The sequence below is a fragment of the Macrosteles quadrilineatus genome, unplaced genomic scaffold (genome assembly GCF_028750875.1).
Source record: "Macrosteles quadrilineatus isolate MER2022 unplaced genomic scaffold, UCM_ALF_1.0 Scaffold_5__1_contigs__length_97177068, whole genome shotgun sequence".
In the NCBI taxonomy this organism is placed as follows: domain Eukaryota; kingdom Metazoa; phylum Arthropoda; class Insecta; order Hemiptera; family Cicadellidae; genus Macrosteles; species Macrosteles quadrilineatus.
The window spans coordinates 42,093,344-42,110,249 of record NW_026542598.1 but is presented as its reverse complement, the minus strand read 5'-3'; the positions used below and the strand labels follow the sequence as shown (position 1 = coordinate 42,110,249).

General features: G+C 31.9%; 1 protein-coding gene across 9 annotated transcripts in view; it reads right to left on the bottom strand.

The window, feature by feature from the left end:
- LOC128994798 (potassium voltage-gated channel protein Shaker) overlaps nucleotides 1–16,906 on the bottom strand; it is a 598,708-nt gene that overhangs the window by 37,643 nt on the left and 544,159 nt on the right. For all 9 annotated transcript variants that reach the window (XM_054419578.1, XM_054419579.1, XM_054419580.1 and 6 more), the window contains exon 4: nucleotides 14,011–14,654. In XM_054419578.1, the coding sequence (XP_054275553.1) occupies nucleotides 14,011–14,654 (644 nt within the window). The remainder of the gene's footprint in view (nucleotides 1–14,010; nucleotides 14,655–16,906) is intronic.

The window sequence follows — 16,906 nt, the reverse complement described above, 5'->3', positions numbered from 1 at the left end:
AGTTAAGATCCTACTTTGAACAATCACATTTTTTATTCCATTAAAATTATCTTACTTAAGTAAATAAATGAGGTTAAAACCTCCTGAATATAACTGTTATTTGTAATATATGTTGCAATTGTATGGACCTAAAACTTGGTAATCAACTATTTTATTAATTATTTTCGTCATAAACATTAAAGAGGAAAATTCTCATATTTATGCATTATAAACGTTTGGTGCTGCACAATTTAAATTCCTACTCTATTTTAGTAACTCAGTTTACTATAACCAAAATCAACAAAGAGTTTTCAACAATGAAAATTCTAGTATGCAAAGACATCATATTTAACAAGGCTTAGAGTTAAAATAGCTATAACACTAGTTATTCGTTAAGGAATGTAATAAAATATTATGCATAAAAGAGAGTCGAAAACATATAAAATTTAAATAAAAGTGTAACAAGTGTATAGAGATTTAAAAGAAAATTGTAAAGCAATATTGATACCCAGTAAAGAGTATTAAAGTAGAGTGCATGGAGTAGCAGTAACTATACACAGTAGTGCTATGAGTGTAAGGATATGGACTAACCAACACAAGTAAACTTCACATCCCATTTTAAATTTTGAAGCTAGCTTTTCTTGTCTAAGTCATATTGGTGACACTGATCGCTAGTATCGACAGAATTGTGTTTATGTTATTATAGGATTGATTTCATGATTTGTGCTTTACTGTTTGTTAACTAGGGGACGAGTTATTGTTTATGAATGGATCGTTTTATTTGGTTAAACAAGGTAATGACTAAAATGACAGGAAACAAGTTGTAAACAAAACACGACCCCTACAGTGCACCGGAAGAATCTACCAATAAAATTGTTATCAGCTGATCCATTAGGATGAGGAATCTACTGAACAGCTGTGAGGCTATAGAGTAATTATTTTTTATATATTTTATAACACTAAAATATAATAGATAGGTAATTAATTTTATTCTGTATATACAGCATTTATTCCTCTAAAAGTGTTTAGATAGCAGAAAATCGCAATTTTATTAAAGCATTGTTGATAAAACAAGGGTTTTTTTTTTAACACATTTGAGCATTGAGAGCATAAAACGATTCAGAATATTCCTTGGTTTTGCCATTGCTCGAAATCGAGTGTATCATAACGCATTGTACACTCGAACATGGCATGGTAAAATATTGAGTATTGCCTATACTGAATGAAATCATAGGTTTTTACTGATCTATTCTTTCTTTTATACACTAGTTTATAAAATACGTTTGATCATAAAGTTTATTGAGCTGTAAAAACGTTTAGCGACGATAATTAATGTAATTTTCCTACGACAACAGTTAGTTGAGTAATGAATTAGGTTATTGTTGAACGGTTGTTTTGAGTCGTCGTTTTCCCGTTCGCCATCCATATGAAAATATCGTAAACATTGGTTTAAAATGTTGCGTAGTACATTAATACATTGAAAATAGGTATCAATTAAGAATTGCGTTACATATATTGGTAGTATATGCAAATGTTTTGATTTGAGATTAATCCATATACGTTATTAAAAGGAAATAAAAAATAATATTTTTACATTAAGTAATGACAGTACAGTATTATGACACTGAGGAAAAATCATCAAATCAGTTTTCGTTAGGCGTGTTCACTGCGGTACATATGTCGAAATTTCAACACCTTCTTAATTTATGTAGTATGTCTTAAAGAATAATTATAGAAAAACGGTTATTTCATGGGGAGTGGTCACAAAAAACGTCGGAATTTTTAACTTATTAATTTATGTACAGTCTTAATAAAAAGTTCGTTTCTTCTATACTGGTAAGGCTGTGGTTTTGGTTTTACATACAAACAATAATATGATATTTTCTTATGCGTTAATGTTATGACGATTCTATTTCAGGTGAGTATGTTTTTGGAATAACAGTTATTATTACAAATAAAATAATTGAAAATAATAGCAATGTAAATAAATAATAAATCAAATAATAATTTAGTTCGCCAGTGGCACCTAAAATGACTCTTTTCGGCTCAAATTCCCCAGTTCAACGGTCAAGAAGAAGCAATGTCGGAAATTAATCGAGAGTCGAAAAAAGATTTTTGCATGTGTGATGGAACTATATTTTTCGTCATACTCGTATAATCATTAAGCTAACATTTCACAAATTAAAGGTTTCCTACATTGTTTACCTTCATAATATTTTTACTTTTATAATTTACCACCGAAAATGGGTCCATTCTCAATTATCACACAATGTTCGTTTTTTTTCTTATCACTCAAATTTAAGACCACGTTTTTGTTAATTTTGGCTTTCTGTATATTCTTAAGTTAAGTTACCTTATGTTTGTCGAAACATAATAGTTATTTAAAAAAATGTTCTTTGTAGCAATTTTTCTGGAATAAATCAATTATTCGTTCAAACCAACAGCTGTTAATGTTATTTATATTCCATGTATTACTCCGGAAAAATATTTAATAACTAATATTTGAATAATGCAATTCTTTTATATTTCAAACTCCCCAAATATCGATAAAGAGGTAGATCAGTAGTGAACTATTCAACAGAGGATAACTCGATAATAAATTAAGCACATTTTTATGACGTTATAAACGCGTTATTTGACGTTATTTGTCAATCGGGACTATTTTCTATGGCGTAGCGAGCGAAGTAATGTATTCAACTCCAACTAATATTTTTGCATGGTTGAGAAAAACGTAGTCATGACAATATAGCCAAAACGCCAGTTTTCAACATATATTGCGGGACTAAAGAAGCTTTTTGGCTCCCTGATGACACAGAATCAGCTGTGTTAAGGATATCAGCTGTAGGGCTTACTGGCTTAAAAATATCACCACTAAATTAGCCGAAGAAAATAGTCCTGTTTGATAAAAATATAGGTTGTTCCGGAACTCTCTACCAATATTTTAAGGCATTGTTACTGGGTAAGAAACATATCTAAATACCATATTTTAACTGTCCAGAAGTCCTCATTTACTCATACAGCAGCCATTTAGTTTTCTAACTTATTAATAAAAAAAGGTTAAACATACGAAATTGAAACTATGTGGAAACAGTTAGGACAACTAAACAAAGCTAAAACAAACTTATGACAATTTTCCAAATTCATAAAACAAAATGGTGGCCATAAAATAGTTTTTTTTTTAATCAACGGGGTTGGAGAGACAAAATTGTAAATGGCAGCCATTTTGTTTTATGAATTTGTAAAATTGTTATAAATGAAAATTGTCATGAATGTTTCTGAAAAGTTTCAATTTCGTACGTTCAACAGTTTTTTATAAACAAATTAATAAGTAAAAAAAAAAAAATGGCGGCTGTGTGAGTAACTGAAGACTTCTGGACAATTTAAATCTGGTATTTAGATATATTACTTACCCAGGAACAATTCCCTAAAATATTGGTAGAAAGTTCCGGGACACTCTGTAACAGCGTGTCAATTTTCGTGTTTTACTACAATAACATTGATATGTAGTAAATCGATATTGTAATGAATCGATCAATGTTCAGAAAAATTTGACGGATTTTAATTTGTTAGTGTGTTGGCTCAATAATATGGATATCACCATTCAAGTGGTGCAACAAGATTAAGATTAAAACGCTTTACATTTTAATCCTTATTTTCACAACTGTTTTTTTTTAAATACTGTGATTCAAATTATTGGTGTTGATAAAAAAAAACACAATGCCATTGTTTTTTTCGGTAACAGCATATGCATGATGTAATGCAAGTTCATTCTAAAAGTAAAAAAGTATATTTGTCTTTTTTTAATTAAAAATTAAAACTTTTTCACTTCATACACATATTTTTTAGTAGTGACAAATTAACAGGAAATTATAGTACAAACTTGTTTGTGTAATTGTAAGAGTTGTAATATATACTTAAATCAATCCAACGTACAGTTGAATGCTACCTAAATTCATGTGGGAACTTAAAGATTTTGGTTTTAAAATACAATTTATCAAAACCAGTTGAAGAATATGAGTGAACTATATTTAAAATATGGTTAATATTTGAATATCTAAAATTGTTAAGTAGGATATGTATGTAAGTTAGAAGGTTTTTCGGTTTTTTGGGAAGGGGGGAAGCATTACGAGTGAGCTCACTTAAGCATTCCCGTAAATATTGATAGCTCATTCCAGAGTTTTGTGAGTCAAGTGTTTTTTGTGTTTAAGACTGAAACTAAATAAATTGTCATGAAAGATGTAGCCAAAACACAATTTTGTGTTTTGAGAAATAATTTTTTGTTTATTTGCGAATAAAGTATTAAAATTATTCACTACATTCGTTTGGAATTTAAGAAAAATATTGCCCTTGCCAGTTTTTTTTATTTAATTAACCGTTTTTAATCCTTGTTGAAAGTATTAATACAGTGTCAAGGTGTTTTTAACAAAATTGAAAAAAAAATACTAAACGTAAGTGTGCCTTATGATTAACGAAAGTCTTAAATCTACTAAACAGACTATATTTATCTTATTTGTGTATGCAATAAATAAATTGAAAGTAGATACGTATAAAGTAGACTAAAACCCGTATTTATGATAGAAACATATGACCTAATTTCATACTGAAAGTTTCGTATATGTACATAAAATCATTCCACATAAGCAAGTTAAATGTTTCACTGAAGTTACCACCATTTCCTAATGCCAGTTTTACTAAAATATTACAATTAAACAAATCCATAAAGCCTAAGGAATTCTGCAAAGGTTGAATAGTTTGGACTACGATTTTTGAGAAGAATGATATAACTACAGATCATGCTGGGAAACCGCTAAAATGATTTGGTTTGTATGAAAAATAACTTTTTAGAATAACCAAGGCTAATATTTTTTGAAATGTATGGTAAATGTTTTCTTATAAATGCGTTAATAATATTTTTTTTTTATAAGGGTTTATTAAGTGTACAACTGTGAGGGCAAGTTTAAAGCTATGGACGGTGGTCAAAATTGGGGTTTTTATTTAATGTATTCTATTGATGTATATCAAGAGACCTATATTATTAAAATTACAATTAAATCTGAACATATTTATATAGAAATTTAGCTGCGTTTTACCAAACTGTTCTATGTAACCTTATGTGTGTGTCCAATCCAACCTTTTGGTACCTACCTATGTTTCCAATATTATTTTTCAAACACACCATCGAATCATCAGTTTATTATTTATTAATAAGGGTGTTTAATAACTTTCTAAAATTTTTTTACCTTTGTTTCTAGGCTAAAAGAAAATACAAATATCACAATGATATTTGTAGAGGATTATACAAATAATGCATTTATGAAGTTCAATACTCCATTAAAATCTGATTCAGCAGACGGATTTTGACTTACAAATCTGTGTTAATTTTGGATCCCTCCCAGAACTTGGTTGAAGACAGCTTCAATGATAGCTATTTCACACAGTCACAGCATTTCACAGTATTGGTTCACTACTATCAGTGTCTAGTGGCTATGCTTGTTTAGTGGCTATGACTGTTTAGTGGCAATGATTTCTAGTGTTCTAGGTGACTTCTAGGTTTAGTGGCTATACTTGTTTATTTGCTATGACTATTTTAGTGACTATGCTTGTTTAGTGGATATGCTTGTTTAGTGGCTATGCTTGTTTAGTGGCTATGCTTGTTTAGTGGCTATGCTTGTTTAGTGGATATGCTTGTTTATTGGCTATGCTTTATTAGTAACTGAGATTGTTTAGTGGCTATGCTTGTTTATTGGCTATGCTTGTATAGTGGCTATGCTTGTTTATTGGCTATGCTTGTTTAGTGGCTATGCTTGTTTAGTGGCTATGCTTGTTTAGTGGCTATGCTTGTTTAGTGGCTATGCTTGTTTAGTGGCTATGCTTGTTTAGTGGCTACGCTTGTCTATTGGTTATAATTGTTAAGTGGCTATGCTTTTTTGGGAAAATGATTGTTTAGTAGCTATGCTTTATAGTGGCTATGCTTTTAAGCGTGTATACCTTTTTAGTGACTATTATTTTTTCGTGGCTATGCTTTTTTAGTGGCTATGTTTGTTTAGCGGCTATGATTGTTAGGGTTTGGACTGTTCCTAAGCTAACATCATCTCGAGTTCCACATGAGGTGGATATAATATGCAACATGAACAAAATTATCTCTATAAAATATTATTAACTTTGTAAATACCTAACGAAAGAGATTTATTATACGAGATTTTAAACCCAAAATTTGAAATATATTTAATATTTACGACCAAAATGTCAAAACTAATTCAAAATCGTACGATGTGGTTGACCAGTATAGAGGTAAACACTTGAAATTAAGTCCTTATTTATAGACAGCAGTAATCGTATTTATTTTTTAACCTCCTGAACGAATTTATACATTAAATTGGTGTAAAATACCTGGATTTTTTCGATCTGACGCGATTGATGATTTGAAGTTTGTCGATTATGATATAAATTGTAGAAATCCAATACAAATTTATATACGAAATTGTTATTTTACAATTTTGTATGACAGACCATCAAACATCGGTTAATGTTCCATAACAAAAGAAAACGTGGCTTTTATTTCTTTAAAGCTCATTTCCCGAATATATTAACGTCGTTCTTACACAAGTTCTCAAATTCTATAGCTTAATTCGTAGATTATCAGTTTAATATACTGTATTAAATAGTCACCGATTGACATAAAGTGAAATAAATAAACACATCCTTTTGAAGTAAACACGAATTACATTTCAAATAAAAAAATTGACCCTAGAGTTCTCTGGAGAACAACAACTAATTTTTAAAGTATTAAAAAATCTCTCAGAGGAGCAAAATGCATTTTCCCCCTGGGTTTGTGAAGGACGTTTTTGAAATAGATTAGGTGTTCACTATTGTTAAAAATACGATTGTAAAAAGAATTTGAATTCGTAAGATATTAATTCAATGATTACATTGGATCTGACATGTAAAGTTGTTAAGGTTAATTAATTAATGTAAATTATATTAATAAGGCTAGTTATAATTTGAAAAGCTTTGTAGACGTAATTCATTTAAGTTGAAAGTAACTATACTTTTTTTGAAAGGCTATAAACAACTTAACTTTTCGGTAGTTGAGGACTTAATGTTTTTGTAAAAGTCACATACAGACAGATACAGATAGACCGAAAACGGAATGAGATAGGACACACGTTATATTACATTTTTTATTTCTTTTGACATGCTGAATAACGTGACTAAGTTTGTTCATATGGTTGCAAGACACCCTGTATAGATAAGATGTTAATCTACCTTTATTTCGTTTTGTGATTCTTATACCTCCTCTAAGTGTGGATGAAGATAGTTCTGATCCCTCTCTAGATTATCAATTTTCACTCATATTGAGGTCATCAAAACATAAAACACGCACACACGAACATTTGGATAAAACATTCAAAATAAATGTTTGACTAACAAATGTTATTGTGTGTATCTAATGCTTCTTCGAACTCAAAATGAGTGAAAATTGACATTCTTTACAAAGATCTAAAGAAGGTGACATAGTCGAAATGAACTTTATCCACTCTATAAAAATGCCATAACGTAATCGAGGTAAATTAACCTTTATATTTAAATACTAGCAGCTCTATACCCGTGCCTTGCAACGGGGTCAGTATGCAAAAGAGAGAATGTTAGTTCTTTGAAAATGCCTTAAAATGGTTTCACTCCTACCGTTTAATTTAGAAACTAAATATAACTGTAGGCTATTACTTAACTTGACAAAAGAATGCTTTTGTTAACTAAGACCGTGAACACTTATTTATTCTACATAGGATACAAAATCAATGATAGATTTTAAGGTTTAATCAAATAACACGTTGAATGGTTTGTATTGTAAACGAAAAGCTATCACAATAGTTTCCAAACCTGTCTGTAGTGTAATTTAAATTAAATTTAAGTGAAGTTATTATCAGGCAAAAGGAAATTCACATAGTCTGCAGGTTTGCTGCGGCAGGGGGCTTATATTACTGTTTACACAAAAATATATCTAAAAATAATTCTCATAAAACTCAGGATAAGAGCCTAGGTTGATACGACAATGATTATAGAATCTTCATTATGTCCTATATTCATGAATAATTTCTTTTACAATAAATTATTCCCTGTAAAATATTAACAGGGAAACATTAACAGAAATATTAAGAGGGTATATCAGTATTATTATTAATGTTATTTGTAATTTAACAGCTGTTCCTTCAGTTAAATGTTTAACCACAGTCAGATTGCAAAACAAGAGAAATAATATGGAAATTTATTTTAAATAGGCTACTTTATTGACTATTGTGACCTGTTTGAGGCAGGTTAATCAATATTTTAAAAGTGGATTTAAAATGAACAATTTTTTTGTAAATAATAGTTCTATTTACCTACTATGTTGTAAAAAAATAACTTCGAAAAGGTAACTGGCCATTGCTATGAATTCATTTTCCTCGAAAATAGGTTTTCGACACTATGGAACTGCACAATTTGTGAAAGGTTAAATAAATTTTCTTAAAATGTGAGATGTAGCCTAGATTTATAGTTTATTGTTGACGTTTTGGTTTCTTTCTTAATATCTACAGCGTCTAATTCTTTAAATCTATGTATTATCTTAGGTTTTTTTTTTGTTACACCCCTTTTTCGCTTGTCCTACTTAACCATTTTTTTTTACTAAGAAGGCGTAGTTTTAAATATTATGATCTAGTGGAGTGAAAAATGGCAACTAAAGAGGTAATTTCAATTAGGGCCTCACCCTCCTAGTGATTGATTTATTTCTGAGTTCAGTTTCAAAGATACAGTAACTTTGCTGACAGACTTTCTTTATAATGGTTTGATGTGAATTGTAATTTAATAACAGCTGATCCTTCAGTTAAATGTTTAACCACGGTAACACATCAAACAAGGGTAGAAAATGTTCATAACAATTTATTTTCCTACAGTCACCTGACAAAGTGGCCTTTCTTGCACTGATTATAGCACAGCAAGATGCTAATTGCTGCATCTACTTACTTTTGCTACACAGTTCTTTTTGCCACATCCAAGTATTCCAACCAAACAACACAAAACAGTGTGCTTTTAATTAGGCAAGTAATACGTGTACGCTTGAAAATAAGTTGGCAACACTTAAATATATTAGGACTACGATCAGCTGGTGCAGCGTTTCCCTTTTCGTTCAATGTTTGGATTTAACCTAACCTAAAAACGTGTTGTACCGAGTTTGAAAGACTAATTATTTGCTTTATAGTTACTGTAGGAAAAATATAGTGTGTAACTCGAGTGCAAAGTGCCTTTGCTGCACTCGATAAACTTTCCACACTCGCCTGCGGCTGTGTGCAGTTTCTCTCGTGTGTAGCAAAGTACACTTCGCACACTAGTTAATAACTTTAAAATCACCTAATCTACTTTTAGTGATTCACTTCATCTCTTTGAGGGAGGTAAATCACTCTTTATGTTATAAATCTACAATCAGGAAATTAAATTTACTATAACTTAGTAGGTTTATTTACCTTATAAATGTCTTTAAAACCGTAATCTTTAAAAAGTTGAAATACATTATGTGTTTTGTAGCTAAAGCCAGTTTTAAACTCTATTTATATGCGCTATTTGCGCACCACCTTGTTTAAATTATACTTGTATAATGTCGTTGAATTGAACATTTTTATTTGATTAACTATATTTTTTTGGCGTATAATACTTCTATCTAGCTATCTTCTCTTAAAAAAATTATATTCCTATCTTTTGAACCTGATTTGTTGGGGTTTTAAAAATGTAAGTTAATTAAACATTATTTGGTTGTTTAATACAATAGTATTGGAGTAGTACTGTATATCTATATATATTAACGCTGTGCAAATATTTTTATTCTGAATACGACACTGTTTTTGAACAGTTAGACCTTGAATAAAAAAGCAGTTACAAGTCTTGTTACTAACTGAGTTAACTAAGGTAAAATGAAATATGTCTTCTAAAACTACATTATATTTCACTATAGTCTTTCTAAATATTAAAGGAATGGTTTAAATACATCAAATACTGTTAGATGACTTATTTAATTTAATACTTAATTAACACCAACACTGACTTAAGAAGTTATTTAGCTGATTTATATTTACTACGAAGCTTTACTTATACAAACAACTATTTTAGTGTTTTAATTAAATGTTGGAATCTTTTTTGCTACAATTGTTTGCCTGATTAAAACCATAACCATAACCATAATGACCATAACATAACCATAACCATTATGGTTATGGTTATGGTTTTAATCAGGCAAACAATTGTAGCTAAAAAGATTCCAAGTTATATGAGTATCATGTTAAATTTGACTTAACAATTTAATTGAATGAAATTTCTAATCCATAAAATTAATTTAGACAATAAAGTTGTAACGTTAGTGTAATTAGGAAACTTGGTCAAACGTAGATTTTTAACACACGAAATCAGTTTAAACCCTGAGAGAAGATAACTAAAACAAGATTCTAATTGAATTATCAAATTAAATTTATTAAATCGGAATATTTGTCGTGAGAATTTTGGATATATTAAGAAATACCATACAGCCAATAAGGTGCATATTTCGTTAGAATGTGTGTATATAAAATACTGCTTAAATCACGGTTTAGTTATTACTGCTACACTAATAGTACTTTGAGAAGGAAAACACTGTTGCTTAATTTAATTCAATTCTAATCAAGAGATATTGGCAAGTTATACAACAATAAGTAATAAGGAGTTTCCAACAAGTATATCTTCTTAATTGTTTTTGTGCCATGGTTTGGAATTATTTCTCAATAGGTTTAGAAAATATTTAGTTAGTTAGAACCTACTTTTCAAAACAGAAATAAAAAAGAAAATATGTTTTAGAGTGACAACAGCATATTACAGAGATATTCTGTTTTTTTGTTCGAAATTAGTTATAAATCCAATTAGTTTTGAATAAAAAAAGTATAGGTAGAAAGAAATAGTTTTTTAAATAAGTACGTATTACTTTGTATACACAATATTCTCACAAATAATTACATAACCTAGATTCTTTGTAAATTCCTAGATAGAAACTCTAGTTTATTAAGTCAATAAGAAGCAAACACCTAGCTTTATCACATCATTTGGAAGTAAAATTAGCTGCAAAATGTTCTTGAAAATGCAGGAGACCTTAACTAGACTTTGGTCCAAGTGGCATCGGTCCAAACCCCTCCTACCGTGACAAAGTCTGAGTTATACAATACAACAATCAATTTTCATACAAAGAGTATTGTTTTCGACTGTACTGTGATTTAGGAGTTCGGGAGAGAAATAAAAGAATATCGAACACAGTGTGTAGAAATTTGGAAAAATTACTTAATTATTTATATTGTATGGGTTACTGCATAGACATAGTCATGTAGGGAGGTATCAATTTGTTGTTCAGCCACGTACACTTTTTCAGATTGATTATAAAACAAAACCGACGTTTGTATAAAGCTACAAGCTTATTTGTTAACATTTGAGAACTTATGGTGTTGTATAGCAATAGTTAACGGACACAATAACTAATAGTTTGAAAACGTCGCAATAGTATGCTTCGTCATTTTGAAAGTATACTTTTTCGACACGGGCTCAAGTTTCAAAAGATTCGGTTCCAAAATGAAATTTTGGTTCAGGTGAGCCTTTTGTTATACTGTGCCATTTCAAAACCAAAATCATTAACAAAATAGTGATTTTGGAACAGTTTATCTTTATCAGATCCAAAAATGACTTTTATTATGTCTTGATTTTTTAAAACGGCACTGTTGCTGAGGAATGAAATATTAATTTAGTCTGTGTAAATGAAGAGATAACTCACTATATAAAATAGTAATTTCTCATTAAGATCGTGTTTTTAATTTACGAGTTTGTGTGCTCATATTTACGTGCTAAATCTGCCGTATTTGGTTTGACGAACGTCTACTGAAACGGTTATGACATCCTTCGAAGCCTAAAAGACTTATTAATAAGTCTAAACTAGTTTATGCACGATGAACAATTATTGATTACACAGAATGTATTTGAACAAATGTTTAAATTCATGAGGTCAAAGGAGAGCATTGAGAATTTTTTTTGCTCATGTAATTAAACCGAAATCTATCCAAAATCTTTTGGAAACTTGCGTGTTTTTTTTTTGCATTAATGATAAAAACTTCGTAGATTTAATTGTGAATTTAAAAAATATAATCTTACAGTAAAATATTTAAATACAAATTAAAGACTAGGTAAAATTTGATTCAAACAATAGATACTCGATATGCTTGACGGTTAAGTAGCTAGAAAACGCCGATTCATATATTATTTTTAGGCAAATAAAATAAAACCTATAACAACTTGAACCGCAATGCTAATTTGTAAACAAACTAACATTTAACTTATGGTTAGATACAAACCTGGTATTTTCTTATACCAGTAAAATACTGAGTAACATGGTGTACCCTATACCGATTTCTACGAAGGTAGGATATTTTCATATATTATTTTGCAGCATCATATAGGCACTGTTCTTTGAATTCGTAGATATATGCTTACAAATTATGTCAATACCGTAGTTAGGGTCTATCGTCGAGAATAAAAGCTAAGTTGAAGTCTTAATTTCATTTTTGACGTTAGCCTCGGGATTACGTTGAATATTTTTTAAATTGGTGTTAATACCTGCTTCTTAGTAATCCAAAAGGTTGTTGCAATGACGCAACTAGTTTCAACTTCTCACAAAGTCATCGTCAGGTGTCAAGGGGATGGTGAATCCCTTCGGCGATACACATACAGTATTGCAAATTTATAGACGAACATGGACACGGACACGAACACAGAAACGATAAAAAGGTACGTTTATTTTTAACGAGTGAAAGGCTAAAAATGGTAACAACGGTAAGGGATGATGCGTCACGACCGGATGGATGTAGCGTCTAGACTGCAACATTTTGGATTACCAAGATAGAGACTTAAATTAATGAAGTAAAAATCCCGTTAGAATGTACTTGCTCAATTATAAGTGCTATACAGTCGAGTATACATATGTAGAAGACTTTTATGTAAATTATTATCATAGATTACATTATTTGTTAGATTCCTTAGAATTTTTTTTCAATATTTTAATTTTCCTTACAAAAACCCATAAGGTCCTATTAGTTTTTAACAGGACAGATTTTCACTATATTTGAGAACACTCCTTTCTAATCTCAACAGCCCTACATCTAAAGAAAATATAATACACTATCATTATTCTTGGGTTTTCTGTAGCATCAAGCTTCAAACCAGTCATCTCGAAGACATCACTGTTAGGTAAATTTGTAAATTTTGGTATTGTCACTTACAACACATTAAACTATCGATCTTCTGGTGAGGAAGATCAAATGTAGCCTACAGATGACTGGTTCGATTGTTCCAAATATTTACAAAGTGATTGTTATGTATAATACTTGTTACTTGGTTGTCGAGGTGTGGAGCGTTGAGGTGGTGTCTTCTCCGTAGGTCCAAAGGTACACTGAAGGCACAACACTAACCGATCTTCAAAGCACTATCTTGACACTCACTAACACACACGCACTGCACTGGTGAACTGACCACAGACCTTGACAAATTGAACCTAAGACCCTCATTATGATTGATAGACAGGACATCGGACAGGTTCAGGGGACTGTGAGAGGACACAAGTGAGGAATACAGAGGAAGAAGATAGACACAGAATAGAACTAAGATTTAATGCAACGATATACAACAAGATTTTATCTGTAAGCCCTTCCTTCGAAGGAAATGTAAAATTGATAGATTTACCAGAAAGAAGAGATAGAAAGTGTTACACAAGGAAAATGAGAAAGTAGGGATAACAATCTGAAACATAGAAAAGAAGCGATGGTAAATAGCATTGTATAAAGGTCATCAAGTAAGATATTAAACTCAACAGTTTTCTACAAGTACAGGCGAGTGAGGAGGGTGGAGAGTGCCGGGGTTCTACTAGTCCACTAGTCGGAGAGGAATGTGGTGGGGGTGAGAGGAGGCGCGGATGGGACGGCAATGGCTCATCGTACTTACCGATGAATAAGAAAAATATGAGCAATCCAAGTTCTCTCATCGAGGCCTTCAAAGTTCGTCCGAGAATTTGAAGTCCTTTGGAGTGTCGAGACAACTTGAATATTCGAAACACTCTGACTAACCTAATAACTCTGAGAATAGCTAAGGACATGGCCTGGTTCGTGCTCTTGTCCTGGGGACTGACCGGCGCCTTGGGGAGGTTCAATGTGTCCTCCTCCTCGGCGACCACGGTCGCCAGTGTTATAAAATACGGAATGATCGCGATGATGTCGATTATGTTCATCACGTCTCGGAAGAAATTGAGTTTATTAGGACAGGCGAGGAAACGCACCGACAGTTCGAACGTGAACCATATGATACATATAGTTTCGATAAGAAAGAAGGGGTCCGTAATATCGGGCACTTCGTCCTCCTCGATCTTGGTACCGTTGGTGGTCGTGTTGAAGACTTTGTAGTGTTTGAACTCCGGCAGCGTTTCGAGGCAGAATATGACGATGGACAGAAGGATGACGAACACTGAGATGATGGCGACGACTCTAGCGGCCTGCGAACTCTCCGGGTACTCGAACAGCAGCCACACCTTGCGCTGGAACTCGTGCGTTGGCAGCGGCTTCTCCTCCTCCTTGATGAACCCCTCGTCCTCCCTGGCACAGAGAAAATATACCATCAGTCACGTGGTTGCAACAGATAAAGAAAATGGTGATGAAACCTGGATTGAAACACACTTTTGGATAAAGAAGAAACGTCGGCTTTATACAAGCATCTTTCACGAGGTACAAACAATCCACTAATATTTACAAAGAAAAAAGTTTATCAAATTGTAAAAAAAATCTTTAATTGAAATATGTTTATAACAACGAACTAATATGTTTATTTGTATTCTGTAATTCAATCGAATTCAAATAAATATCAACATTCAATTCATAAAGATCGACATCTAAAATCACGAATGCAATTTCCAAAATTTCACTAACCGTTAATTACTATCAACATTAGTTTCTAACAAATCCTGCATCTCTGTAGTATTTAATTAAACATCGAAACGAACATTAGCTTTCATAACCTAAGACAGAACAGTGTCAAGGGTTTTCCTGAATCGCATAAATGCAATCAAATTCCATTAAAAACCATCACGGCTTGTTGCTAAGTAGTAGGGGTGATAACTGATCATTGATAGTTTGCTAGGAGTGTGTCCTCGCCTCCCCACAGCCGCAGTACCGCACCCTACAGTGTATTGATCGTACTAGGCAACCCACCCACCCACCCACTCACTGTAAACACTGACTTTCTTTGATAACAGACCACGGCGTGTTGGCCATACTGGCCTCCATCGAGATAACATAGATACATCAGTCTTGGTAATGAAAGAGTCTGTATCGAGATAGGTACCAAAAATCTATTCTAGATTACATGATCCTAAATTGAGACAAAAGCTGTAGTTAATTATATTTTAGTTAAAGTTATAGAATTGTTAACATTATCTACTGTTAGTTGTGAATGAAATTATAATCATACTAATACTATTTAATAAAATTATAAAACTGAAAGTGTGTGTGTTTAGTGACTCAATCATGCATTACTGGTCGGATTGGACTGAAACATGGCATGATAATAACTCATATTCTCCATTAACATATTCTTGTCTCAAAAATCCTTTTGGGCTTTGCCACAGTGGAACTAGAGTTTCCCATATTTACCTTATGGGGATCATTATCTAAAAAGAATCAACGAAACGTTACAGTTGTTTCAACTAAACAAAAAAGTTGAGTTTTATGATGTTCAATAGCATTAAAAGATTACAAGGTTTAGCAACAGAAAGCAACATTATTTTCCCCTGTTGCAAAGCACGGGGCCAGCAGCTAGTATGCCAATATAATTATTTACAGTTTTATGTTTTTATTGTGGTGGTACACCTGCGTGTGTACTCTTCTTGATCTTCATCCTATCCGCTCTTTTGGATAATGGCTCTACTTGTAACGTGTTCTATGTGTATTGTGCGTTGCTTGGTAAAAGTACTTTTACTATATAACTTGAGTACTTCAGTTATTTTTTAAATACCTCTCACACACAATCTATACCATAGGGATGTGAACATCAACATAACATCCACTATGACATCTGACAACATTCTAGAAACGACGCACGCGTAGGTGTATTTTAAGCTGGATGAATGCTAAGTAAGTGTAGAATGGAGTGAGCTGATCTGTGTAGCTTTATTGACATAGCCCAGATGATTAATTAGTAAGGATCATGTATTAAAAGCCCAATCATCAAGGACTACCTAGTTTCGAACCATCAAAGACCCACCAAATTTGATTGAAATCGTCTCTGAAGTGGTAAAATATCAGTCTTGGTGTTGAAAAGAGTTTATCCAACAATCTATGTCCGGGTTGTCTGTAAATACCCAAGATATGTAGTAGATGAATGTGTTGAAACATAATATAGTTTTGGTCACGCCAGTGTCCCCGAAATCCATTAAATGCAAGGCTATGTCAAGCTAGGATTGCTATTTCATTTTTATAATTTAGAAACATTTTATTTCAAATTATTCATATCTCAAATGATAAACAAACTATCCTAAACTAATAACCTGCCCCATATTTGATTTAAATGAGTTTGGGACAGCAAAAGGATCCTGACCATAGTTGTTTGATGGGATAGACTCGTCTTAATCGTGATGAGAACCGGACCCAGCTGTTCTTGATCATTGGGCTTTAAATAAATGATACTGACTTGAAACAGCAACAGCTGATCTTAGTCAATAACAATACTACTCAGATCATCTCACACCATTCTACACTCATCCTTCATTCATATTTGGGTTAAAATACGCACCTAGGTGGCGTTCCCATCTTAAATAAATAATTGATTAAATATTAGCCTTTCAAGTTATAGT